Here is a 27,712-nt window from a genome sequence, read left to right on the forward strand (position 1 = left end):
AATACAAACTTTGTGCAAATTTACTTTGGGATATTCCCCATCAAGTTATAATGAAATCTGCAACAAATATGTATAATTTTATGACTTTTTTACTGATTTAGTTTTCACTTTAGTGAAAATTAGCGGCTAAACTCGAACTTAATACTCACCTTAACATGGAATCGGGCAGCACTCAGTGATAAAGCCCATTCTTACTGATTTAGTGCTCACTTTAGCGATTTTAGCGGCTAAAATCGAACTTAATACCCACCTTATCGCGTTAAAATATCCACTTGTTCACGGTTACTTTTCTTTAATAATCCATTTTAAAGAAAATAAGCATTTTCTCTTGTTGCCGTGGATCATCAAGTTATAGTAAAATTTTTCACAAAAAGTTATAATTTTGTGCAGCATTTACAGATTTATTTTCGTTTATAACGGCTAAATTCGAGCTTAATACCTTAAATTGGTACTGGATGGCTTTCGCATACGTTGTTGCTAATTGTAACAAAGAGAGTAAAATCCAGTTTTACTCTCGATAATTTTTTTCAAGTTTGGAAAAATACCCAAACAGACCTAATATGTACCAAAAGAAAGTAAAAACTTTTTATTAATTCTCAGGCCAAAATTTTGAAAAATACTCATTTGTAATTAACGACTTTTAGAAATATAACAAATTCAAATTTCTTTCAGTTGAATTGCGAATGAAAGCTTTCGTATGAGATAGGGGAACAGGGTATATATTTTTTGGGTGTTGCCAACAAAATCGCAAAAATATTTAAGCATTTATTTTTGCAAAACTTCCAGGAATGATATAAAGCCCATTTAGTTATAGGTTGGTAACTCTGACAATCTGCAAATCACACTTTACTTCTTTTCGTTTGAAAACTTTTTTTTAGTTGAAAAGCTTCTTTCAACGAAACCGATTGAATCGTGCGGAGGTTTGGAGGTTGTTTTCGATTTTTTCTTGGTACGTTTGTGGGAATACGGAAAAAACCACAAGTGTTAGAAAAATATAAAAGAAAAAATATATGTAAAGTGGGTGGATAAATACATATATAATAAAAAATTATAAATATATAGTGTCAAAATTGTGAATAATTCAAAAAGTGCAAAGAAGTCTAATAAAGAAATTATTTTCAAATTATTCTTATCCCTCCAAAAGATTGAAATTGTTAATAAATAAGCTTTCCTTTTGGCAGCAAACACACACACACCACCAAAGCAGGCAACAAAATGTTCTCACGTCCTCAGTAAGTATTGAAGTAATAAAAAAAATCGCATATATTGTTTTTAACAAATTATTAACGTTTTGGAGCTAATCACAAAAATTGTGAAAAGTGTTGGATAAACGTCTTAAAAGCCAAAAGGCTTATGCAATACATCTGTTCTGTGGGGCTTTTCTGAGCATTGATATCATCTGCTTTGCTTCGTTGTTTTTGTAAGGAGCAGCGCGGACGCAATGGTTTGGGGTAGAAAGCTCCTCGTCGCACCTCCCTCAGGTATACTGAGCCAATATACATACAAAACCATAACATTGAGATATGTATGTAGAGAAAACGAATGTCAAAGAAAAAAGAGTGTTAACAGTGATGTTGTTTGAAATAGCATCGATATATTTTTGTTATCCTGAAAAGGATATAATAAAAAATTTCGTACATGATGTCAACAGAATATTAGATTGGCATTTTTCAAGAAACTAAAATATTGTATATTTTTCCATGTCGTTGTGGTGTGCAGGTTATTGGAGTTACTTTCATCCTCCTATTCCAGCGGGATTTTTTTAGATGGCTATTGAAATTAGAGATGTGCACGTGAGTAATATTTTACTCACACTCGCACGTACTCACAAGAGAAAAATTGGCAAAACTCTAGTTTAGCATACCTACTCCATTTTTTCCAAATATATGGTAGAACTAAAAGTATATTACAACCATTTTTTCCTGGCTATTCGATTCTAAAATGTAGGTAAATATTCGTTTATAAACGGTTATTTATCGGTTCTTGTGAACACATTACTTTCAAATGGACATCGCTAGAAAGCTAATAACGAATCCATTGATGTTTTCCGGTTAAAATAAATTCCCCCTCCGAGCTTTTTAAATCTACATTCTTTTTTTAGAATCGGGGATAACCGTATAGATATTATATCTATATAAATAAAATTTGCGATTAAAAAAGTTCGCTTTTTTTTTTTAACGTGATTTTGCGAATTATCGATTCACTACAACCAGGTTTCAATAACCGGTTTAAAACCGGTTCTTATTTTATTCTACCCCAATTATCCGTTCACTACAACCAGGTTCCAATAACCGGTTCTTATTTTATTCTACCCGAATTATCGATTCACTACAACCCGGTTCCAATAACCGTTTCTTATTTTATTCTACCCGAAAAACTACTTTCAAATAGAAATTAATATAATAGTTTGCTATGCAAGTTTCGTTTTTCTCGTTTACAATTCAGATCATTGATACACCGGTTTAAAACCGGTTCTTATTTTATTCTACCCGAATTATCGATTCACTACAACCAGGTTCCAATAACCGGTTTAAAATCGGTTCTTATTTTATTCTACCCGAAAAACTACTTTCAAATAAAAATTAATACAATAGTTTGCTATGCAAATTCCGTTTTTTCGTTTACAATTCAATTCGGTTCTAGCAGATATATCTGCTTTCACGGATAAGCGGAAGTTTTAGCCACACTTTTCAAATGGTTACTTAATGCCGTTATATGGAACACTTTTTGATTTATATAAAAAAAAAAACCGTTTTAAAAATGCAAATTTTGAAACCTATACCTATATCACTAGAAAGTCGATGTATATTTTGTGATGTATATAAACCGGTTTTGTTTTTTTGGTAGGAATAACACTCACAAAAAAAAGCCACACATTAACACACGAAAAAATTTTAAACTCTCAAACATTCACTAGAAGAAATGTATTGACTCACAATTTCGTGTCACTTGCACATCTCTATTTGAAATACGAAACATTGTTACTAAGATATACATAAAAAGGGTGAGGAAATGTAAAGAAAATTTTGTTGAAAAATAAGTGGGGGTAAGAAAAATTTACTGCGGTATTGAATAACCGACCCTGTTTAATATATATACATAACCCTTGACCTATATAAAGTAAAGGTTATGATGGTGAAAATTAAACGAAGTCTTTGTTATTTTGTGTCGGACAAAACATTTGCAACTACCATAAATATTTCATTATTATGTTATATGAAAAACGTATTGTTATATTATTACGATTTTTAATATTTCGGTTAAGGTATTTTATTAAATATTTGTATCCTGTAATATATTAATACATGGACTCTGCAGCAAGGTTACCACTCGAGCCAAAAACAATCTACCAAAATTTCAAGAAAATGCTACCAATAATCTACCAAATTAAAAATCTCGTTTTGAAGTTTTTGATTAAATTTTGGTTGTTAGTATGATAATTTTTTTGTTTCAAATAAATAATAGTTCAAAAATGTTTATTTTTGTGAAATTTTTATTTTTATAAAAAATTCCATTCAGATCAATTTTTATTTCAAAATTTATTATTTTTATTTATTTATATAGAAAATTTTGTTAAAATTTTATTTCTATAAAGAATTTTGACAAAATTTTATTTCTATAAAGAATTTTGACAAAATTTTATTTTTATAGAAAATTTTGTAAAAATTTTATTTCTTTAGAAAATTTTGTCAAAATTTTATTTTTATAGAGAATTTTGTCAGAATTTAATTTCTATAGAAAATTTTGTCAAAATTTTATATCTACAGAAATATTTGTCAAAATTTTATTTCTATAGAATATTTTGTCAAAATTTTATTTTTATAGAAAATTTGTCAAAATTTTATTTCTATAGAAAATTTTGTCAAAGTTTTAATTCTAAAGAAAATTTTGTAAAAATTTTATTTCTATAGAATTTTTTTTTTTTTCAAAATTTAATTTAGAAAATTTTGTTAAAATTTTATTTCTTTGGAAATTTTTTTAAAAATTTTATTTTTATGTAAAATTTTGTCAAAATTTTATTTTTATAGAAAATTTTGTCAAAATTTTATTTCTGTAGAAAATTTTGTTAGAATTGTATTACTATAGAAAATTTTGTAAAAATTTTATTCCTTAAAAAAATTTTGACAAAATTTTATTTCCATAGAAAATTTTGTCAAAATTTTATTTCTGTAGAAAATTTTGTTAAAATTGTATTACTATAGAAAATTTTGTCAAAATTTTATTTTTATAGAAAATTTTTGTCAAAATTTTATTTTTATAGAAAATTTTGTCAAAATTTTATTTCTATAGAAAATTTTGTCAAAATTTTATTTCTATAGAAAATTTTGTCAAAATATAAAATGTAGAAATTTTTGTTAAAATTTTATTTCTAAAGAAAATTTTTTCAAAATTTTATTTTTATAGAAAATTTTGTCAAAATGTTATTTTTTTTAGAAAATGTCAAAATTTTATTTCTATAGAAATTTTGTAAAAATTTTATTTCTATAGAAAAGTTTGTTATTTCTTTAGAAGATTTTTTCAACATTTTATTTCTATAGATCATTTTTTAAAAATTTTCTTTTTTTAGAAAATTTTGTCAGAATTTTATTTTCTAGAAATTTTTGCAACTTCATGATATTTAATATTGCTATGCTCAAACCACGTTTAGACAAACTTTGATGCTTGTTATGGGTCGTTATGCTGTTGAAACGTCCAACGTAATGGCATTTCCCATTCGGCATATGGTAGCATAACATCTTCGAGTATGTTTTTGTAAATCCATTGTAACACCAATTTGATACAGTGGGTCATCCCTAGACAATGACGTGGACCAATCCATACTTGACACTCTTAACACAAAATTCTATGTGTAGCCAGTTTCTTCGAAACAAAGAAGAATAACTTTCGTAACATATTAAGCATCTCAGTTATACAAGCATATGATAACAGAACACAAATCACATAACTATTTACATAAAATTTTCAAAAAATTACTGAACTGACTGAATGTTTACTAATGCGTTCCTTATGTAAGTAAATGTAAACAATCCCTACCAAAGACTCCAAAACGTTTTCTAAGGCATAAATCCAAAGGTTTTTATATATACAATTTTAGCCCAATATGTCCTACCTGCTTTCGGATTGAACTGGGAGATGAACTGTATTAGGTCTGTATAAAAACTTTTCCGCTAGTTTTAAAGCTTGATCTTTAATATCATATCAATACTTTTTTCAGTGTAGAGAAACCTGTAAAAACTAAGGGTTTTATTATTGATTCCGTGCAAAAGATTGTGCTTCTTAAAATAAAGAAATTTTTTAGAGAGCTATCTAGCTCCCTAAAGATTGCCCAAAGATTCAAGATCTCATTTATTTTAGATATTATATCCTAAACTAAAAATGTTTTTCTTTACTTTGAGAGAAATTTGCTTTATTTCAAAACCTTACAACGTTAATTGAGGGATGCAAATTTCAACGATTCATGTTCTTAATTTACAGACCAACAATTTTGTCTGATTCAATTACGAAATTATTGATCCAATTAATTTTTTAATTGAAATGTCTTCAATGAATGATAGTATCAATCACATTTTATTTGGACATTAGAAAAATACTTGATTAAAAAATTAATTGATTTCATTAGCAAATTTCAATTAATTTTTTTATTGATTCAATTAAAAACTTAATTGAAGTTGATTGCAATACTCATTTAATTTTTTCAATAAACACGTAACTATTTTTAATTACTTTCTTAACTGACTTACCCCCATTTTCATAAAACTCCGTTAGTGTTCCGTTAACTAACCAACTTTTAAACCGTATTATGAACGAAGCTGTCATCTTGCATATGTATTCCATTTGATAGTTAGGAACTTAACTGACGAAACTGTTTCAGTTAAAGTTAACTGGAGAGAAGATATTTGCAATTTACTTTCTGTTAACTGGCAGTTAAAACATATCGGAGCTACATGAAAATGGCCGTTAGTGTTTTTAATTTGAATAAAAACTTTATTGTTTGAAGTAATTTTTTGGTTAAAAATTTAAAAAAAAATGTCCATCACTTTTTTTAAGTGACTTATGCTATGGTCACACTGGGCAAATATTTGACAGAAATCAAAAAAGAATCCGTTGCCACAGCCAAAAATTTTAAAACTTTCAATCATTGACTTAATTATCTTAATGTTTCTATCTTAATTAAAAAGTTAATTGTTTCAATTAATTGAAAAAATTTTCAACTTCAATCAACTTTTTAATTGGAAATAATTTGGTGATATATTTTCTGTGTAAAGGAAACAATTCTTAAAGCAAAGATTAAGTATATTGTAGGTTGCACAATCTTTAAAATTAGGTCAATATTTTTATTCAGTCCATAAGAATTGTCTTGCTATATTTGTTAACGAAAATTCCACGAGGCGTTGTTATCGATTGTTTACATTTTGCTCCCATAAGAAATACATGATAAAACTGTGTTATTGACACGCAAAAAAATCCGTTAGGTCTGCATAAAATCGCGTGTTCTGCTTTGGCCTTGTGCACATGCCCAAAAAAAGTTTACTTGGATCCAAAGATTTTGACCGTTTCGTAAGGATTTTGTTGTTGATTCCGAGCCAAAGATGCAGTTTCTTTAAAATAAAGAAATTTTTAAATTAGGAAATTTTTATATTTTGTTTACTTAAATTAGAAATATTAAATGGTTCGCAATCGTCTTCATATATATTTTTGCACTTTTAACTTAGTGTTTTGGTGAAAAACCTGAACATAGTAATCACCTTATATTATAAAGATATTCACGTACAAACTAAAATGCCAGTTTAAGAATCCAAAGTACAAAATGTTTTCTTGATTTCAAAACATCTTTAAACCAAAGATATTAAATCCTCAAAATAAGTCTTAGCCTATATTTGAAGCGTTTTTATCTTTCATATAAAGATTCAATATTTCAGTTAATTTGAGGACGATTTCTTTAAAGAAAAATTACCTTAGTTCCAAGATATACGGCATTAACGGAGGGACGCACATTTCCAAAATTTGTGTCCTAAATTTAAAACAAACAAATTTTTGAAGCAAATATTTGAAATTTCATTACTTAAAATAATTGTCTTTAATATTTTGTAAATTATAAGACCTAGCGATATATCGAAATTTTTTTCAATATTGATTATATTCTAGATGGGGTTCATACCTAATAACAAATCTTGACTTGATTAATGATTCATTGTTATGATGACAAAAGCATGGTTAGGACGTTGCCATATTTTCTGAAGAATTGATGAACAAGGAGACTGACCTTTTATATTTTCCTATTTTCTTAAAAATGTTGTGTTTTTTGATTATAAATCTTTCATTTCATATGTGACCATTAAAAATTCATGTTTTTCTATTAAGTAAAGCATACCAAATAAAAAGAAAAGACATTGGAAATATTTTTTTTTTTTGGTATAACTCTTGTGAAAATATTGTTTTCACATAAATCTCTTCTTTATAAGCTCACACTCAAAAAAAAAGTGAACTCTCTATTTCACTAAAGCCAATTTAACTCTATATTAGTTCATAGAATCATTATGTTTGGAAAAAGTTTACTTTACTCAAATAATTTTTTGCGTACGTTAGTTAAATGAACTAAAACACAGGAAAAAATTATACAAAAATAAAGCATAAAGGTTTCCTAATTTCGTATTTCTCACAAAATAGTTCATTATTTCTTTAAATTTGTAAATTTTACCAAAAATGTGTTCATGAACTTCGTATGGCACTAAAGACATTCTTGCAATTTTGAACTCCAAGATTTCTCTTAAAACTACAAAATTTTCTTTAACAAGTGCAAAAACTTAGTTATGTCTAATAAATTTTCTTGAATTTGTCGAAAAATATTTACTTATTTTTACCATATCGGAGTGATGCCAGCGCTTGTAATACTGTTTAGTTAAAATTTTCTAAAAAAATTCAAAATTTTCTAAAATTAATCGAAAGTTATCTTTCCTGGTGGGTTCACTGTTTTTTCAGTGCAATTTAAAAAAGTATTCCTCTAGCACAAAATTTTACCTATTCTCATTTGGTATAGTCGCACACAAATAATATCGACACTTGTATCCATATAGCATATCGCAAAAAAATGTATATACATAGCGTAAATATGTGACATAAGCATAATTATTTTCGCATCGAGTTTATTTCATAAGTTGTACATTTTTGTTAGAAAATGCTAAAGCAAGTGCTCATTGTTTTGGATTCTTTTCACGTTGTTGGTTGAGTCAGTCATAATAATATCAAGAATATGTGTATAACGAAGTAGCATAATTTTTTTGTGTGAATTTTTTTTATAACTGTTTTGTAACACATAAGTACTTTTGGTATCTTAAAGCTGTTATTCACAGTTTGTTACGAATAGTTGATTGATTACGTTGTTCATTTTCTTAATTAAAAGTGCCCAAATTAAATTGTTTTTTTATTATTATTTTGGCACCACAATTTATACATAAATTGTATATGTATAAAATGTACGTTTATATGTAAATAAGAAACACCCACGCTCTATGTCATTTCTCTATTTCGTTTTGTAAGAAAATAAAATGTTCCTTATAGTATTGAGAGAGCGAATAAAATTCATCAACTAAATATTTTAGCTTTGATACAATAATCCCAACTTGTGAAATTTGTGGCTTTTTGGATGCCTTGATATTTTTAATCCAATCCTGAAAGACACCTCTAGTTAAAATATATGTAATAGTGTGTATCTCCAAAAACCCATAAAGTGATCTACAATTTTCTTTAAAACCTTATTCTATAGGGTTACCTTTTTTGCAAGAATAATACCATAAAATTTCGTATTATACCCAGCAAAAACTCTCATTACCCGGTAATCCTGTAGGTAAGCCTATTTAAAAATTAATAACCACTTATTAATTGGCATCGCTTCGGATTACATTTACATAAGCATGTCCCAGAAGGAAAGTACTTCTCCCCAGGCATACTTTCGGCCATAAAATAAGTAGTGCATTTAAGGCATATAATCACCTAACATGTAATGACTTATTCGTAGATACCTCAAAGCTTGCAAAATAGCCACTTATTGTCTCAGGCAACCAAATCTCGAAAATATTGATTTCTATCGCCGATTACAATGGATCAAAATATGGCGAGTGATGCTGTAATAGGAGAACTACTTGAATAGAAACGAATATTGTATAAATAAACAAAAAATCCAATAAATAATCGAAATAAGATTACACTCAAATTAATTTCACACTTAAAATAGAAATAAACGTAGGTTGTTTAAGGCAGTTGGATTCGTGAATTACGTTATAATATATCCAATAGCCAATTCACATAAGGTTCGAAATCTACTAAAAAAGGATTTTAAGTTTCTTTTTTATAAGGCAAATGGCATTTGAAATTTAGTTTAAGCGCATTTACGAAGGTTAATGTGAATGAGGTATAAGAAAGCATTTATTTAAAACATAATATGATAATGTCATTATTATGAAATATTTGTGATAAAAATTTCTTAACGGAAAATTTTTCAGAATTACCATTACATTATATATTCTTTTTGATTTTTTATGTAAGTGCTCGATTATGTGAATAATTATACCTAATGGTACCATCATTTATTCTATTTTATTAATTCGTTAACTACAACTGCCTAAAAATTTGAGAATAACAATTCGAAAATTACCGAGAAGTTTTTATTTTTGTCATTACAAGTTAGTCATTATAACTCGCCGCAATGTAATGCAACGTGTAATGACATCTTTACTCCTGGTAATGTCAATTGTAATGAGATGTGGTTACCTAGTTTTTGCTGGGTAAGTACTTTGATATAAAGGTATGGGAAATTATCCGAGTGGTAATGCTATTAGTTGTAAAACCAATCATACAATCAAATTTACATTTCCGTCCAATTTTTGCAAAATTATTCAAAATTTTGCTAAAAAATATAACAGTAAAGTTTTCTGATTTAAATCAATATTTTTGATTAATAAGCAGCTAAATTTGAGTCGAGATGGTGCGGAATATTTAGCGGCGGCGTCGACTGGCAAAAAATAGTAGGCGGTTTCTAAAATCGGCGACTCGGTGGCCTCATTCTCTGACGCAGACACGAAATGGTGGTGATACGCGTGACTCACTTTCTCAATTTCGTCAAAATTACAATCACGACCAAATTCACGCTCATGAAGAAGTTCAGAATTACGAAAAATTTCACGCCATAAAAAATGCAACTTCATGATAAAATTCCAACTCACGAAAAAATGTACACTCATGAAAAAATTCTGTATGTTAGTACAAATGTTTTGTTCTGCGCGTGCGTGAATGTGTGTGTTTAAATTATATGTAGGAATTTTGAATATAGAGGTTGCATTTGCGGATTTATATTATAAGATTATAAGAGAGTTTTGAAAATCAAAACTATGTTTACAGATTTTACTGTCTACTAACAAATTTCTTTAGGTGTAATGTAGCAAAAAAAACACTTAAAATTTCGCACAAAAACCATTCTTCATTTCTATACTTTATGGACCTTACTTTTCTCTCAAAATTCCACCTGTGGACGATGTTATCGACTGGGTACATTTTCAAACTATAAGAAATACAACACCACCGAAATTTGCGAAAATCGGGCTTAAAACATAAATATACGATATTAATATTGCCCAGACTACAACAAATAACTCAGCAAATGTTTGTCAAGAATTGGTAACACATTCGCTCAGTAGTGTATGCATATTTCCTCGAACTCGACATTGTTTTCTATTATGCAATTATTGTAGAGTTAAGGTTATTTTCTGTCTTTGCAATTCTCTCGAAAAATCTTTGGCAAATCTTTTGCTATTTCAGCATTATCCACTGTTTGTGAGCAATTCTATGGGGAGCATCACGTGTGAGTAGACAAATTCGCACTGACCTACTGCCGTATATTGCACAGTGGGAGACCAGTTGTGGGGGGATCTGCCACTATTATCTCATTAAACATGTGAAGCTGTCGAGCAATACTACACACAAAAAATTTTTTGCTGGGATTCATTTCGAAATGAACAACTTCACTTCGAGTTCTCTATTGTGTTTCTTTAAAAAAAACTTTAAGTCAAGCTTTTTTACTTGAAGCCTTTTTACGATTGAACGATTTTTTTAAATTAATTTTGTTAAATCAAAAATGTGTTTTTCAAGATTGAAAAGAATCATCCTTACTTGAGAGCACGGTTGCCACTCGCAAAAATAATGAACCGAAAATTTAAGAAAATGTTACCACACATCAAATAGTGACAAAATTTTCTATAGAAATAAAACTGTGACAAAATTTTCTATAGAAATAAAAAATAAAATTTTTAAAGAAATTTTACTTCTATAGAAAATTTTGTTAAAATTTTATTTCTGTAGACAATTTTGTCATTTTTTTATTTCTATAGAGAATTTTGTAAACATTTTATTTCTATAGACAATTTTGTCAACATTTTATTTCTATAGAAAATTTTGTCACAATTTTATTACGATAGAAAATTTTGTCAAAATGCTATTTCTATAGCAAATTTTGTCTAAATGTTATTTCTAGAAAATTTTTTCAAAATGTTGTTTCTATTGAACATTTTGTCAAAATTTTATTTCTATAGAAAATTTTGCCAAAATTTTATTTCTATAGAAAATTTTGTGAAAATTTTATTTCTATAGAAAATTTTGTCAAAATTTTATTTCTATAGAAAATCTGCCAAAATTTTATTTTTATAGAAAATTTTGCCACAACTTTATTTCCATAGAAAATTTTGCAAAAATTTTATCAAAATATTATTTATATAGAAAATTTTGTCAAAATTTTATTTCTATAGAAAATTTTGCCAAAATTTTATTTCTACAGAAAATTTTGTCAAAATGTCATTTCTTTAGAAAATTTTGCCAAAACTTTATTTCTTTAGAAAATGTTGTCACAATTTTATTTCTATAGAAAATTTTGTCAAAATTTTATTTCTATAGAAGATTTTTTAAAAATTTTAGAAAATTTTGTCAAAATGTTATTTCTTTAGAAAATTTTGCCAAAAATATTATTTCTTTAGAAAATTTTGCCAAAATTATATTTCTTTAGAAAATTTTGTCACAATTTTATTTCTATAGAAAATTTTGTCAAAATTTTATTTCTATAGAAAATTATGTCAACATTTTATTTCTATAGAAAATTTTGTCAAAATTTTATTTCTATAGAAAATTTTGTCAAAATTTTATTTCTACGGAAAATTTTGTCAAAATGTTATTTCCTTAGAAAATTTTATTTCTTTAGAAAATTTTTTCAAAATTTTATTTCTATAGAAAATTTTGTCAAAATTTTATTTTTATAGAAAATTTTGCCAAAATTTTATTTCTACAGAAATTTTTGTCAAAATTTTATGTCTAAATTTTATTTCTATAGAAAATTATGTCAAAATTTTATTTCTATAGAAAATTTGGTCAAAATTTTATTTCTATAGAAAATTTTGCCAAAACTTTATTTCTACGGAAAATTTTGTCAAAATGTTATTTCTTCAGAAAATTTTATTTCTTTAGAAAATTTTGTCAAAATTTTATTTCTTTAGAAAATTTTGTCAAAATTTTATTTTTATCGAAAATTTTGTCAAAGTTTTATGTCTATAGAAAATTTTGTCAAAGTTTTATTTCTATAGAAAATTTTGCCAACATTTTATTTCTACGGAAAATTTTGTCAAAATGTTATTTCTTTAAAAAAAGAAAATATTATTTCTTTAGAAAATTTTGCAAAAATTTTATTTCTTTGGAAAATTTTGCCAACTTTTATTTCTTTAGAAAATGTTGTCACAATTTTATTTTTATAGAAAATTTTTGTCAAAATTTTATTTCTGTAGAAAATTTTCTCAAAATTTTATTTCCATAGAAAATTATGTCAAATTTTTATTTCTATAGAAAATTTTGTCAAAATTTTATTTCTATAGAACATTTTGCCAAAATTTTATTTCTACAGAAAATTTTGTCAAAATGTTATTTCTTTAGAATATTTTGCCAAAATTTTATTTCTATAGAAAATTTAGTCAAAATTTTATTTCTATAGAAAATTTTGTCAAATTTTAATTCCTATTTGTCACAATTTTATTTCTTTAGAAAATTTTGCCAAAATTATATTTCTTTAGAAAATTTTGCCAAAATTATATTTCTTTAGAAAATTTTGTCACAATTTTATTTCTATAGAAAATTTTGTCAAAATTTTATTTCTATAGAAAATTATGTCAACATTTTATTTCTATAGAAAATTTTGTCAAAATTTTATTTCTATAGAAAATTATGTCAAAATTTATTTTTACGGAAAATTTTGTCAAAATTTTATTTCTACGGAAAATTTTGTCAAAATGTCATTTCTTTAGAAAATTTTATTTCTTTAGAAACTTTTGCCAAAATTTTATTTCTATAGAAAATTTTCCCAAAATTGTATTTCTTTAGAGAATTATGTCAACATTTTATATCTACTTTATTTTAATTGAGATTTTTTATTTGTTCTCTAAATTTTAGTTACTAAAATTATGTATGCCTAACTTTTGGTATTAGGACAATTTTTTGTGTGTAGTTGATTTCACTTGTACTTGCAAAAATGGGAAGAGATGGGCGACGTCACTCAGTATAAACATTCCCATTGTTTTGTTGGTCAAATTACCTGGTAACTATGTGGGCCATGAACAAATTTTATTCTCACTTTATTCCATGTGTGATTTTATTTTGTTTTATTTCGCTTTCTTCTCGCCATATGTGTTAACGCAAATTTAGGTTTAGACGGACTGAAAGGGGGTGGCTAACATGTTTTTGTCTCTATTTTCAATATCCCATTCGTTTTGGTCTTCCTAACAAATCAATCAGAGTGGTTTATTTTCAAACCAATCACTCTTTGTGTGTCTTTTTTATTTTATTATTTTGGGATAGATATGCTTTGCAAATAGTTTCCTTGAATACTCTGGGGTATTTTTGGTGTCATCATATTTAGCCAAACGCAAATCTTATTACATAAGATACATTGTTGTAATTGTTGCTATCTAAATAAATTAGATTTTTTATTTGATAATCTCTTTTTTGTTCGGGCTGAATGTCATATTTGTTAGTCTATGGGAATGTGCGGAGGGGGGGCATACATAGTATATGCGAATACCTAAAATAAGTTATAATAATGCCGTCATTATAAAAACAAAATTTGAAAATAATAAAATTTTTGGTGTGAAACAGAACAAAAAAAATCAATTGGCACATTTGTTTTTATATGCCGGAGAGAAAGGGAAGCGGTGTTAGTTTTCCCATTTTCTTGTTTGTAGCAAAAATTGTAATGTGTGCCAATTTTCTCATCTTCGCTATTTTGTATAGATGGTGTGACCTCTCCTTGGATAATTTGTTTCGTATGCATATAAATATTTTTATTGTTATTATTTTTTTATATTCTTTGTTTTTGGGAGAAACAGCAACGTTGAATATTAGGGTGATGCTTACACCCAATGAAATTTGTTAATAGACACAACTGAAACATTATTTGATTCCATAAAACTTTATTCAAGGTTACTACGGAATTCTAAAAATAAATCATCCTATGTTTGAAGTTTTTTTTTTATGAAGTACATATACCGCAATGTAGTAGATGTAATTATAAAATGGCTTATTTATTAGGCTTTCATTACCGGTGTTATGAAAGTAAAAAATGTTGCCCAAAATGTATGGAAATGCAGCTGTTTCGGATTTCCACATCTTCATCAGTTCCCTTTATTGTGCGATTTACTCATTTCAATTATTAGCTATTTTTTATTGAACGAAAAAGATTCAGAAATCTCAGTTTACAGAAATATTTTTTCCAACAAAAAATGATTTTTTGAATTAGAGATAATTCTTCTTACATTCAACCTTAAATGAATGATTCATATTAATTATCATAAATTTAATTGATTAATTAAAATAAAATAAAAATAATCATGAACGGCGTGTTCAGGTTTCAAAATAGAGGTGTGCGCGTGAGTAAAATTTCACTCGCACTCACGCACATTCACGAAATGAAAACCTATACTCACGCACGAACTACTTTTAAGAACTAACGATCACACACGATTCATGACAATTCACGCGATTTACGACAAATTCACGAGAATCACGATATTTTCCAACCGTGAGTAAGCAAAGGTAACAAAGTCTAAACAGTCTTGTTTAGACACACGCACATTCAAGAACCGACTTTATTTCTCACGCATGCGAACTTACGACATATTTATTTTACTTCCATTCACGCACATTCACCAGAGTTTTTTGGTTTTTGTTCACGACTCTCGTGATTCACGCGTGTCACGAGAATTCGTGTCACGCACACACCTCTATTTCAAAACGATCCCTTCATAGAAGCGAATCTTTGTTAAAAACCAGCTGTCATGATCTCAAAACGTAGTGGTTACAAATTTATAAGCCTTATTATACGATTTAACTTCTAAATGGGGTTAGAATCCCGAATCGGATTTTTTTATTATTGCAATTTTTTATAAAATGTTAATTTTATCTTCGCATACTGAATCTATTACACAATTCTTTTGATTTTTAAATCACGTGCAGATCATAGTTGTGAATACTATTTAGTTTACCTACTTATTACACTTAATTTACTGAAAAAAATATTTACGTGGTATTAAAGATTACGCAACTTAAATCTTAGGATGCGTAATTTACACAATATTAAGTACAAATTGCTTTAAAATAATGAAATTTTAATTAAAAGAAAGTTTATAATCATTGTTTCAAAGAGATTTTTTTTATCAAATTTAGGTCAACAATTTTGGAAAGTTGTGTCCCTCCATTAATAGAAAAAGTTTCGTTATATTAACGAAATGTGTCGTTAAAAGTCAGCCAACGAAACAAATTCGTTAATACAACGAAATATTTCGTTATTATAACGAATTTTCAATTAACTAACGTAACGTTTCGTACTATTAACGAATATGTTCATTGTATTAATGAAAATGTTTCGTTATATCAATGAAAATTTTTCGTTGGCTGAGTTTTAATGAATTTTTCTTTGTGTGTCCGTTGAAGTCGTATGTCTTTGAACTAATGATAAGTTTCCTTAATGTAAAGAAACCCAGTTTTGATTTAAAGATATCACACACACAAAATATACACTGAAAAAAATATTGATCAAATATGGAAGATTATGCAAATTAAATTTTAGGACTCGAAATTTACGCAATGTTAAGGACAAAATTCTTTAAAATAATGACATTTTAATTAAACGAAAGTTTATAATCCTTGCTTCAAAAATGTTTTTCATTAAATTTAGGACACAACTATTGAACTTTTGCGTATCTCTGCTGAAGTTGTATATATTTAAAGTAAGGCAAAGTTTGCTTAAAATAAAGAAAAACATTTTTAATTTAAAGAAATCGAATTTAACTTAATGTAAAGGACAAAATTCTTTAAAATAATGAAATTTCAATTAAAAGAAAGTTTATAATCCTTGCTTCAAAAATGTTTTTCATTAAATTTAGGACACAAATATTGAGCTTTTGCGTCTCTCTGCTGAAGTTGTATATCTTTAAAGTAAGGCAAAGCTTGCTTAGAATAAAAAAAACATTTTTAATTTGAAGAAATCGTCTTTAACTCAACTGACATATTGAATTTTTAAATTCAAGATAAAAAGGCTTCAAATATAGGATAAGACTTATTTTAAGGATTTGCATCTTTGGATAAAAGTTTTTTTTTAGCATTGAAGTACCTGGCATAATTTCGAGTTTGAAATTGGAATTTGTTTGTACATAAATACCTTTATTAATATATCGCAAAAAGAAAATAAAAACTCGATGAATGAGATCTGTGTCCAATTTTAATTTATTTGATCCTAGATTTAAAGCCAGGCAGGTCCGTAAAAAATGTTTTTATTTTAAAGAAGCCGCATCTTTGGCACGGAATCGATACCAAATTCCTTAAGGGAAGGTCAAAATCTTTGGATCCAAGTAAACTTTTTTTTGAGTGTAGGCTAAGATTTATATCGAGGATTTTGCATCTTTGGTTAAAGTTTTTTTTTTTATTTTGAATTAATAAAAAAAAATTGCTTTGAAGTATCCATTATAATTTGCATGCATTTTAAACTTACATTTGTTTGTAGATGAATAGCTTTATTAATATACCGCGAAAAGAAAATGAAAACTCGATAAATGAGATCTGTATCCTTATTTTGATTTTATTAATCCTAGATTTATAGCAAGAGGGGTCGCTAAAATATATCTTTATTTTAAAGAAGCCGCATCTTTGACATCCTTAAAGGAACGTCAAAATTTTTAGATCCAAGTAAACTTTTTTTTGAGTGTACTTATAATTTTATATATTTTTTCCGTGAATTGAACCTGGGTTATCTGTTCCACACGCTTAAAATTTCGTTTAGCACATTGCAACACCGACGGAATTACCATAACAACATCTAACGAGCAAACGACCGTTGCGAAATAGTTTACGTGCATTTTGAATAGATGTTTAGTACCAAACATCGATATTCACTAAAACCTTATGATAAAAATATACTATGCTGTATATTGAGATGAAATAATGAGATATCCCCAAAAGTCCCAGAGATTTTCATAGGAAATACGATTACTATAGCGTGAGATCTCAAATAGTCCAATACCCTAATAAAAAATTCTTAAAGAAGTATTTAACAAATAATAAAACTAATCGGATGTTTCTTTAATTCTTCATATTGCTCTATTTTGTTTATTTGCTTATTTTCACTTTTTATCACAATCCTCTCCATTTTTTTTTTTTTGCTATACATTTTCGCCATGGTTTCATAATATCTATCCGTTAAAATAATATAGATGACATTAAAAGCTGCAATTCCCTCATTGTGACACAGTCAGAAATATACTACAAACTGCAAAAAAAGCTCTTATCTAATTTGTGTAAAAATATACACATTTTTTCTTAATGATGTTTTTTTTCGCTACTTTGATTTTAATGTCTGTGAATGCCACTGCAAATATCTAATTTGGTTCTAATTAGTATTGTAACTAACATATTTGAGATTATAACAGATTAATTTACACTTTGAAATTCTAAGGTTTTATTTCTATAAAACATCTGTCCATGTTTATTTTTTCAATTATTTGAGGACATTACTTTGTAATTTTTATTTACATTTGTACTTAGTATTGATAAACTTTAAAAACGTTTGTTTATATTAGTTTTCAAAATATGAGTATATTGATAATAATAATATGGTTCTCCTGTAAGTTTTCTCAGAATATCGAACAGTAGCCAAGTACACTGAACAAAATTTTCCCCCGAGGCTAAAGATTTCATTTCCTTAAAATACGAATGGGAATTTTGCTGAGCATATAATTTGTTCAATGAAATCACCTTGTTCTTATAGTTAAGTGATCCGACTTAAAACTGGGTATCTTAAAATGAAAGAACATGTTGTTTGACTAAGATCAACATGGCTTTAATAATTCTGAAAAATTATTCAATATGAATAAAATAGTCTTTAAATTTGTTGACTTTTTGTATCTTGACTTTTTTTTTCTTCATAAGCCATCAAAGTCCATTAAAAACGAGTTCACGACAACTTTATTTTCCAAATTTAGACTCGACTTCCAGTAGAATTTTTGCTATGTTTCAAGTAAAAAACGCCTTTAAAATAAAGTGTTAAAAAATGTTAAACATGTCCTATTTTTTAACGATTTTTTGCTTTGTAGTCAAGATGCAAAAAGACAACAAATTTAAGGACAATTTCATTGCTTTTAGAGAATTTTTCTGAATTATTAAAGTCAAGTTGACCTTACCCCAAAAAATGTTCTTTCATGTTATGATACCCATTTTTAAGGCAAATCACTTAATTAAAAGGACAATACGACTTCATTGAAAAGTTTATCGACTTTTGGACAAGGAAATAAACTTTATATTAGAGAGCAAAATTTGTATTCGTATTTGAAAGACATGTAATCTTTGGCCTCACGACAATATTTTTTTCAGTGTACAAAGCAAAAAAGCTTTACTTGAAACATATAATTTTTACTTGAAGTCCAGTCTGAATTTCTTGTTAATACGTTTTTTTAAGGAATTTGATAGCACGTGAAGAAAACAGCTAAAAAAGGAATAAATTGAAAATTGTTTCCTAGAATCAAGTACGCAAAACTCAAATTTAAAAGAGAATTGTGTCTTAGTGGTATCCTTACATCAATTCTCGGCCACTTTGGGGCTGAATCAATACCAAAATCATTTGTGTAAAGACAAAATCTTTGTAATCGGACATGCGTTTTTCAGTACATTTATTTCGAAAGTGCACCTGGGCAAATATTTGCCTTGTGTAACCGTACCCTTAGAAGTCTCTATTTAATTTACAATTAATGAGATTATAAGCTACACAAAAAAAAATATCACCAAAATATTCCCAATTAAAAAGTTGATTGAAGTTGAAAACCTTTTCAACAACCAGGCCAGGCTAAATCTTGTGTACCCTCCACCATGGATAGCGTAGAAACTTCTACGAAAGACTGTCATCCACAATCGAATTACTTGGGTTGTGGTATCTTAAATTGTTTTCTAAATTGTGAGTTAGTCCATACACTGAAAAAAAAGCATACCCAAAGATTTTGTCTTTACTTTAAAAAATTTGGTATTGATTCCGAGCCAAAGAAGCGGAGAATACAAGTAAGGATACTTTTAAGACACAATTCTCTTTTAAATTTAGGTTATGTGTACTTGCTTCTTGGAAGAAAATTTTAATTTTTCGCTTTCCCAGCTTTTTTTTCTTCATATTCTATCAAAGTCCTTTAAAAACGAGTTAACGACGACTTTATTTTCCAAATTAAGACTCGACTTCTAGTAGAATATAGGACATGTGTTGAAAAACATGTCCTATATTTGAACGATTTTTTGCTTTGTAGTCAAGATGCAAAAAGACAACAAATTTAAAGTCAATTTCATTAAATTTAAAGATTTTTTCTAAATTATTAAAGTCAAGTTGACCTTAGCCCAAACATTTTTTCTTTCATGTTATGATACCCATTTTTAAATCAAATCAATTATAAGGACAATACGACTTCATTGAAAAGTTTATCGACCTTTGGTCAAGGAAAAAAACTTTATACTAGAGAAATGCGTCTTCTATGCTAAGAAAAATTTGCATTCGTATTTTAAAGACATGAAATCTTTGACCTCACGACAATATTTTTTTCAGTGTACGTGGTATATATTAGACAAAAAAGGTATGTGTAGGTAAGTCTACAAATATTTACGAATCGATATGGACTTTTGCACGGTACGTAGGGAGCCAGAATTGAAATATGGGGGTCGCTTATATGGGGGCTATATACAATTATGAACTTGATATGGACCAATTTTTGTTTGATTGGGGATCGATTTATCTGAGGGCTATATATAACTATAGACCGATATGGACCTAGTTAGGCGGGGTTGTTAACGGCCATATACTAGCACAATGTACCAAATTTCAACTGACTCGGATGAAATTTGCTCCTCCAAGCGGCTCCAAAACCAAATCTCGGGATCGGGACTGATATGGACCACTTTTGACATAGTTGTTAAATATCATATACTACCACCACGTACCAAATTTAAACCAGATCGGATGAATTTTGCTTCTCCAAAAGGCACCGGAGGTCAAATCTGGGGATCGGTTTATATGGGGGTTATATATAATTATGGACTAATATGAACCAATTCCTGCATGGTTGTTGTATACCATATACTTACATCACGTACCAAATTGCAACCGAATCGGACGAATTTTGCTCTTCCAATGTGCTCCGGAGGTCAAATCTGGTGATCGGTTTGTATGGGGGCTATATATAATTATGGACCTATTTCGACCAATTTTTGCATGGGTGTTTGAGGCCATATATTAACACCACGTACCAAATATCAACTGAATCAGAGGAATTTTTGTCTTCCAAGGTCAAATCTGGTGATCGGTTTATATGGGTGCAATGGTTAGAATGCCCGCCTTGCATACACTAGGTCGTGGGTTCTATTCCTGCTTCGACCGAACACCAAAAAGTTTTTCAGCGGTGGATTATCCCACCTCAGTAATGCTGGTGACATTTCTGAGGGTTTCAAAGCTTCTATAAGTGGTTTCACTGCAATGTGGAACGCCGTTCGGACTCGGCTATAAAAAGGAGGTCCCTTGTCATTGGGCTTAACCCTCTAATGCACAAGCCCGCCTTTAGGCGTGCTTCATTTAATAAGGAAGCTTTTAGTAAAACACACATTAAGACAACAAAAATGGGCAAAATAAAAAGAAAACTTATTTGAAACTATTGAATAGGCTTTGCAGCATATGCGTACAAATTGTTCTTGCTTAGTTCTCTTGGTTTTGTGTCGTTAACATTGAAAATTTAATCAGCTGGCAAAAAATTGGGGCATTAGAGGGTTAACATGGAATTGGGCAGCACTCAGTGATATGAGAGAAGTTCACCACTGTGGAATCACAAACCTAATGGGGGCTATATATAATTATGCACCGATGTAGAACAATTTTTGAATAGTCATTAGAGATCATATACTAACACCATGTACCAAATTTCAGCCGCATCGGATGAAATTTGCTTCTCTTAGAGGCTCCACAAGCCAAATCGGGGGATCGGTTTATAAGGGGGCTACATATAATTATTGACCGATGTGGACCAATTTTTGCATAGTTGTTAGAGACCATATACTACCACCATGTACCAAATTTCAGCCGGATCGGATGAATTTTTCTTCTCTTAGAGGCTCCGCAAGCCAAATCTGCGGAACGTTTATATGGGGGATATATATAATTATGAACCGATGTGGATCAATTTTTTAAAGACTAACACCATGTACCAAATTTCAGCCTGATCGGATGAAATTTGCTTCTCTTAGATGCTCCGAAAGCCAAATCGGGGGATCGGTTTATATGGGGGCTATATATAATTATGGACCGATGTGGATCAATTTTTGCCTGCAAGCCCATTTTGGCCTGCAAGCCAAATTTGGGGGTCCGTTTATATGGGGGCTATACGTAAAAGTGGACCGATATGGCCCATTTGCAATACCATCCGACCTACATCAATTGTGCCAAGTTTCAAGTCGATAGCTTGTTTCGTTCGGAAGTTAGCGTGATTTCAACAGACGGACGGACGGACGGACGGACGGACGGACATGCTCAGATCGACTCAGAATTTCACCACGACCCAGAATATATCTACTTTATGGGGTCTTAGAGCAATATTTCGATGTGTTACAAACGGAATGACAAAGTTAACATAACCCCATCCTATGATGGAGGGTATAGAAACATTAAGTCGATTAAGTCAATGATTGAAAATTTTTAAATTTTCAATTAAAAAAATTAATTGATACAATCAACTATTTAATCAAACTAGGAAGGATAGGACATTTAAAAATTAAGGATATTTTTTTTTAATCTTAAAAATATTTTTTTTTTGAAACTATGAATTTTTGTATCAAACTAAAAAGGATTAAAAATAGTTATAGAAAACAATTGAAATATAGTATAGCGATTAAAAATAGTTTCGTTTTTAATTAAAAACTTTATTGAATTTTACAATCAACATCAAAAATTTAATTGAATCAATTAAAAAATTAATTGAAATTTGCCAATGAAATCAATTAATTTTTTAATCAAGTATTTTTTATGCTTAATTTAAACTGTGATTGATACTATCATTTTCGTGATTGAAGACATTTTAATTAAAAAAATTAATTGGATGAATTAATTTTGTGGTTGAATCTGAAAATATTTTTTTTTTGTGTGTATGTATTTATTATGCTTTTTTTTAATTTTAAAGAATTATTTTCAAATACTCTGTAAATTTTTTATCCCAAAATTCAAGGTTGAATAATCTTTGTTATTTGATCAATATTTTTTTGTGTACACTTTTTTCTGTTTATACCGCGCTTTTTGTGATAGACTAAGAAGTTTCCGAACTACCCTCGTATGTATTTATTATGTTTTTTTTTTTGTTTTTAATTTTTAAGTTAGATATGAGCTTTGCAAGGAGAAAGTCTATTACTTTGTAAAATATAATAACTCGCTGAAGATGATCACCGAAGGTGTATCGAAATATCCGAAATAGCAATATTTCAATAATAAAACAATGAAAAACAATTACAACAGCATTTTTCATTTATCATGACCTCAAGCTAAAGGTGGGTATTAAGTTCGAGTTTAGCCGCTAAAAACGTCATTTTTTTACGATTACTTTTCTTTAATAATCCATTTTAAGGAATACAAACTTTGTGAAAATTTGCTTTGGGCTTTTCCCCATCAAGTTATAATAAAATTTGCAACAAATATGTATAATTTCATGCATTTTTCTTACTGATTTAGTTTTCACTTTAGCGATTTTAGCGGCTAAACTCAAACTTAATACTCACCTTAAACGAAAAATCCCAATAATTTTTAAGAATTTTTTTCAAATACTCTATAAATTTTCTATCCCAAAATTCAAGGTTGAATAATCTTTGTTATTCGATCATTATTTTTTTTTTTTTTGTGTACACACTATCCTAGTTTGTACTACTATTAACAGTAATTAGCTGATAAAACTAATTGTATATATGTATGTATGTTATATTAATTATTATGGGTAGTACATCCATATAAAAAATATATATGTTAAATACAGATACAGAGATACAGATTTATGTCAATTGTCATTTCATTTTCATTCAGCTGACAGCACAATTATTTTACGTGCTTGCTGCTTCCTATATTTGAGCCCAAATTCGATCCCATTTTATCATTTTCATTCTACTTTAGTTAATCGGAAATAACTAATGTTATTATTAAATATAGGACAAATAAAAAAAAAGTTTGATTTTTATTTATTTTTCTGCAAATATTTTCGACAATAAATTTAAAATCAAATAATTTCAGATTGAAAAACATTTTATGTGATACTTGACAAAATTAAACAGTATTTTTGATTGAAATTGGATTAGCTGATTGATAAAGATGTAGATTAAATTTTTTTTCAGCTAAAGAATCATAATGCAATACACAAAATATTTTGTTACTCATAACAGCTAAAATGTTTGCTAAAACAACAGTTTCTTTTTCTACTTAAAGAAATAAATCAATCAATATTGTTCTCTGCTGACATAGTTTGCCAAACATTTTTCACAAATATAGGTGTTGAAATAGTAAAGTGCATTAGTTAAAGTAGCGGATATTTTTGTTGACCTATACCCTAGAAAAAATTGCTTTTGTAAAATATACTCCCAAACAAATTATGCTTCAAGCACATATATTTTCAGGATTGGTCCGAAAAAAATAATGTTTGTATTGTTCAAACTTCACCTTAGACATACACTGGTAAAAAAAAACTTTTAATGCAATTTTCTTCTATTTTTAATTTTCATCATACTATCTCGACCCCTCTATCTAAACACATATATGTTTATAGGCAATTTCTAAATTAATATATGTTTGCCTCCACACATCTTATATTAAAAAAAAGTTATGTCCCAAAATTATAAAGATAATGTGCTAAAAATTTTAGATCCAAACGTACAATTTTTACACTCAAACATATGAAAAACAGTATTTTTCGTCCGTGTAGCAAAAAACTTTATCTGTTTTTATCGATATAGAGTAAATTAATTAAAAAACTATTTTAAATAAAATGTAAATTGTGACCTACGTGTGGTGTCATATATCAAAAAAAAGTGACTTGTTTAAAAATGTTATTGGCAAAATCAAAACTACAAATTGTATCTTTTTTGTAATATTTGAAGTTTTCTAGAGGTCCGATGTATTTTCTATGCAAATGTTTTGAATTCTCTTATCAAATAGACCAGAATGAATTTATAATTTTATTCGGAACTGCGGAAATTTTAAGGAAACTACTTACTTTTCCCAGGAATATCTGCTGTTCTAAAATAACAGATAGCTTGTTGTTTTAGCAAAAACAAAACCTAATATTTTTCGCATCCAAGAGGAGTATTTTCTTTAAAGTATAAATTGTGTTCAATATTTAAAAAAAAATTAAAAATCCAACAAACAATAACAAAACAAAACGAATGAAAAGAAGAGGAAGCACGCTCAAAATAAACCCAGCCAACTGCACTCAAATCGATGATTTGACGGTGGCAAAGGAAAAAGAGATATGTTTGTACGAATTTATTTCGGCATAAACCGGCTATCGTTTAAACCTTTTTTCGGAAGGTTCAAGTGTGGCTACTTTTGGGTTTAGTGAACTGCCTGAATTTATTCTGATAATTGGTTGATAGTTTTGCTGCAAGTAGAGGATGCTGATGAGGAATGTGGTAATTCCGAATCGTGCGTCCATCCAACCATCTTGCAGTCTATAGGGCTTTGCCCAAATAAATTTGACAAACATTATTTTCCTCTGTTGGTTAAGCTACACTTGTAGTTTAGTCAATGCTGAAATCAAATACAACAACAAAAAATTAAAAATAATTTTCTTTATTAAAAATAATTTTCTTTACATTAAGGAACATTTATATAGCATTAAAGTCTATTTTAACATATCGGGCGAAAGGTATATATGGGAACTGTATCTAAACCTACGCCAAAAACATAATTAGTGCAAATTTGAAGTCGATTGGATTAAAAATGCGACTTCGACTTGGATCACAAAAATTTGTTCACACACTAAAAAAAAATATTGTGGTGAGTCCAAAGATTTCATGTCCTTAAAATACGAATGCGAATTTTGCTTAGTATAGAGGACGCATTTATCTGATATAAAGTTTGTTTCCTTCTCAAAAAGTCGATATACTTTTCATTGAAGTCGTTTTGTCCTTATAGTTAAGTGATTCGACTTGAAAATGGGTATCTTAATATAAAAGAAAATTCCATTTAACTAAGGTCAACTTGGCTTTAATAATTGTGAAAAAATCTTTAAAGGCATTGAAATCATCTTTAAATTTGGTCACTTTCTGTAACTTCACTATAAAGCAAAAAAGCGTTAAAAATAGTAGTATAGTAGTAGCTTTTTACTGAACATTATGAAATACTTTAATTCTCCGCTTCTTTGGCTCGGAATCAAGAACAAAATCATTGGTGTAAACCATTAGTGTAGTTAGACCATTTTCCTAGGGGGGCGTTATAAGTTCAATTAATGTTTTATTTTATAAAAATAAATAAAAAATCAGACTTCAGCTTAACTAGACAATTCATTTATAATAAAGCAACTAAAAGTAGTTCCACACTTTTTCCAACAAAAAAATTGGGAGTTGTTATAAAGGCACAACTTTGAAAGCACTTCCAAAAATGTTCTCAAATAAAAGTTAATTATTGTAACTACACAGGAAGTGTTTTATTTAAATTTTTATAGCTCGTTTTTTTTTTATATTTTAAATTGGTATTTTTTGTGTTTCAAATAGGATAAAAAAGTAAGAATTAATAAAATGATACAAATTATTTAAATTATGTCGACAAAATGCAAATTCCATTCTAGAAATATTGCGAGTTTTTGAAAATATTTTAGGTCATAGCTGATGGCCTTAGCAGCCAATGCTACTTTTCCCTTTTCTTTTTTATCATACATTTACTGTATGATTAAAATAAACAATAAATAAATAAAATTTTAGGTCATACGTTCCCATTTCCCATTATTTATTTGGGAAAATATCACAAAATTTTTTAATTGACACTGAATTCGGATCACACTTTAAAAGTGATGAAAATTCAGTGCAACGGCTGTTGAAATGGTGGGCATCCGTCCTATGACGCTTATGGTGTAAACACATCATTAGTAAAAAGACCGTGCATGCCTTTTTTCAGTGCAGACAGACGGACATGGCTAGATCGACACAGGACAGGCCCTGAGCTTTATTGCCAAAGACACCATGTGTCTTTCTCGTTTCCTTCTGAGTGTTGCAAAAATAGAACTGATTATGCACTTTCTCTTAATTAAAATTTCTTTATTAATGCCCTTAGCTTTGCTCACCTGTTCTTTTTATTTATTTTCTTCTTATTCCGGCTTGAGGTTCTTTTCAATAAAAAAAAAAAAATTGTTTTTAAAATTTTTGATTATTTATTAAATTTATTATCCAATATTTCAACTAGCATCGTTAGTGTTCGACGGGGATCTACATCAATTAACCCCGATTTTCATGAAGCTCCGTAATTGCAAGATTAGCTAATCAGTTGTTAAATCGTTCCAGGGATATATCTGCCATCCTACAAATACACTCAAATGCCTGTCAGCGATTTAAGTGCCGAAAAGTTTTTCAGTTAAAATTTAACCCGGAGAGAAGATACTATCTGCAATTTCTGTTAACTAACAGTTAAAGTCTAACAGAGCTACATGAAAATGGTTGTAAAAAGCATTAGTATACGTTATATATAGAAATGTATATTTATTTTAAATTTGGTTTAACAAATAAAATATATAATGAGAAAAAAGGAAAAAATATACGCCCGTTTTTTATTCAAATTAATTTACATCTAAATATACTTCCGCCAATATTTTCTTATATCTATCAATGTTTTTCTTATCGATACAATCTTCTCCCCTCTCGCTAGGAAGCATCACTAAAGTATATCGATAGATTACTTTCTTGCTCTAATTTACATTTACATCTTAAACAATCAAAATGGCAATGGGGTAGCTGACAGTGTTATTTTTGGAAAATTGAGAGTACCTTTCTCAATATACTTTGCTCGATTTCCAAAATATTTATCAATAATTATTCAATATTCCAAAGACACTATTATTTGTTATTATCTCTATCTCATATCTTCACAAGTTCTAGCTAATTTTCC

General features: G+C 28.3%; 1 protein-coding gene and 1 long non-coding RNA gene across 4 annotated transcripts in view; one reads left to right on the forward strand and one right to left on the reverse strand.

Annotated features, from left to right (window-relative positions):
* Positions 1–848: 848 nt before the first annotated feature.
* The window catches only part of Men-b (NADP-dependent malic enzyme b, mitochondrial), a 41,535-nt gene continuing 14,671 nt past the window's right edge, over positions 849–27,712 (forward strand). For 2 of the 3 annotated variants that reach the window (XM_075292872.1, XM_075292874.1), the window contains exons 1-2: positions 849–949; positions 1,182–1,232. In XM_075292872.1, the coding sequence (XP_075148987.1) occupies positions 1,216–1,232 (17 nt within the window). In that variant the 5' untranslated portion in view covers positions 849–949; positions 1,182–1,215. Of the gene's footprint in view, positions 950–1,042; positions 1,233–27,712 lie in introns of those variants that run through there. The other variant, XM_075292873.1, reaches the window with a different exon arrangement.
* On the reverse strand, positions 6,315–7,125 carry LOC142222632 (uncharacterized). Its single transcript, XR_012718333.1, has 2 exons — positions 6,956–7,125; positions 6,315–6,599 (listed from the first exon to the last, which is right to left on the reverse strand). It is a non-coding gene; the product is annotated as an uncharacterized LOC142222632 (long non-coding RNA).

The sequence above is a fragment of the Haematobia irritans genome, chromosome 1 (genome assembly GCF_050003625.1).
Source record: "Haematobia irritans isolate KBUSLIRL chromosome 1, ASM5000362v1, whole genome shotgun sequence".
NCBI lineage: Eukaryota > Metazoa > Arthropoda > Insecta > Diptera > Muscidae > Haematobia > Haematobia irritans.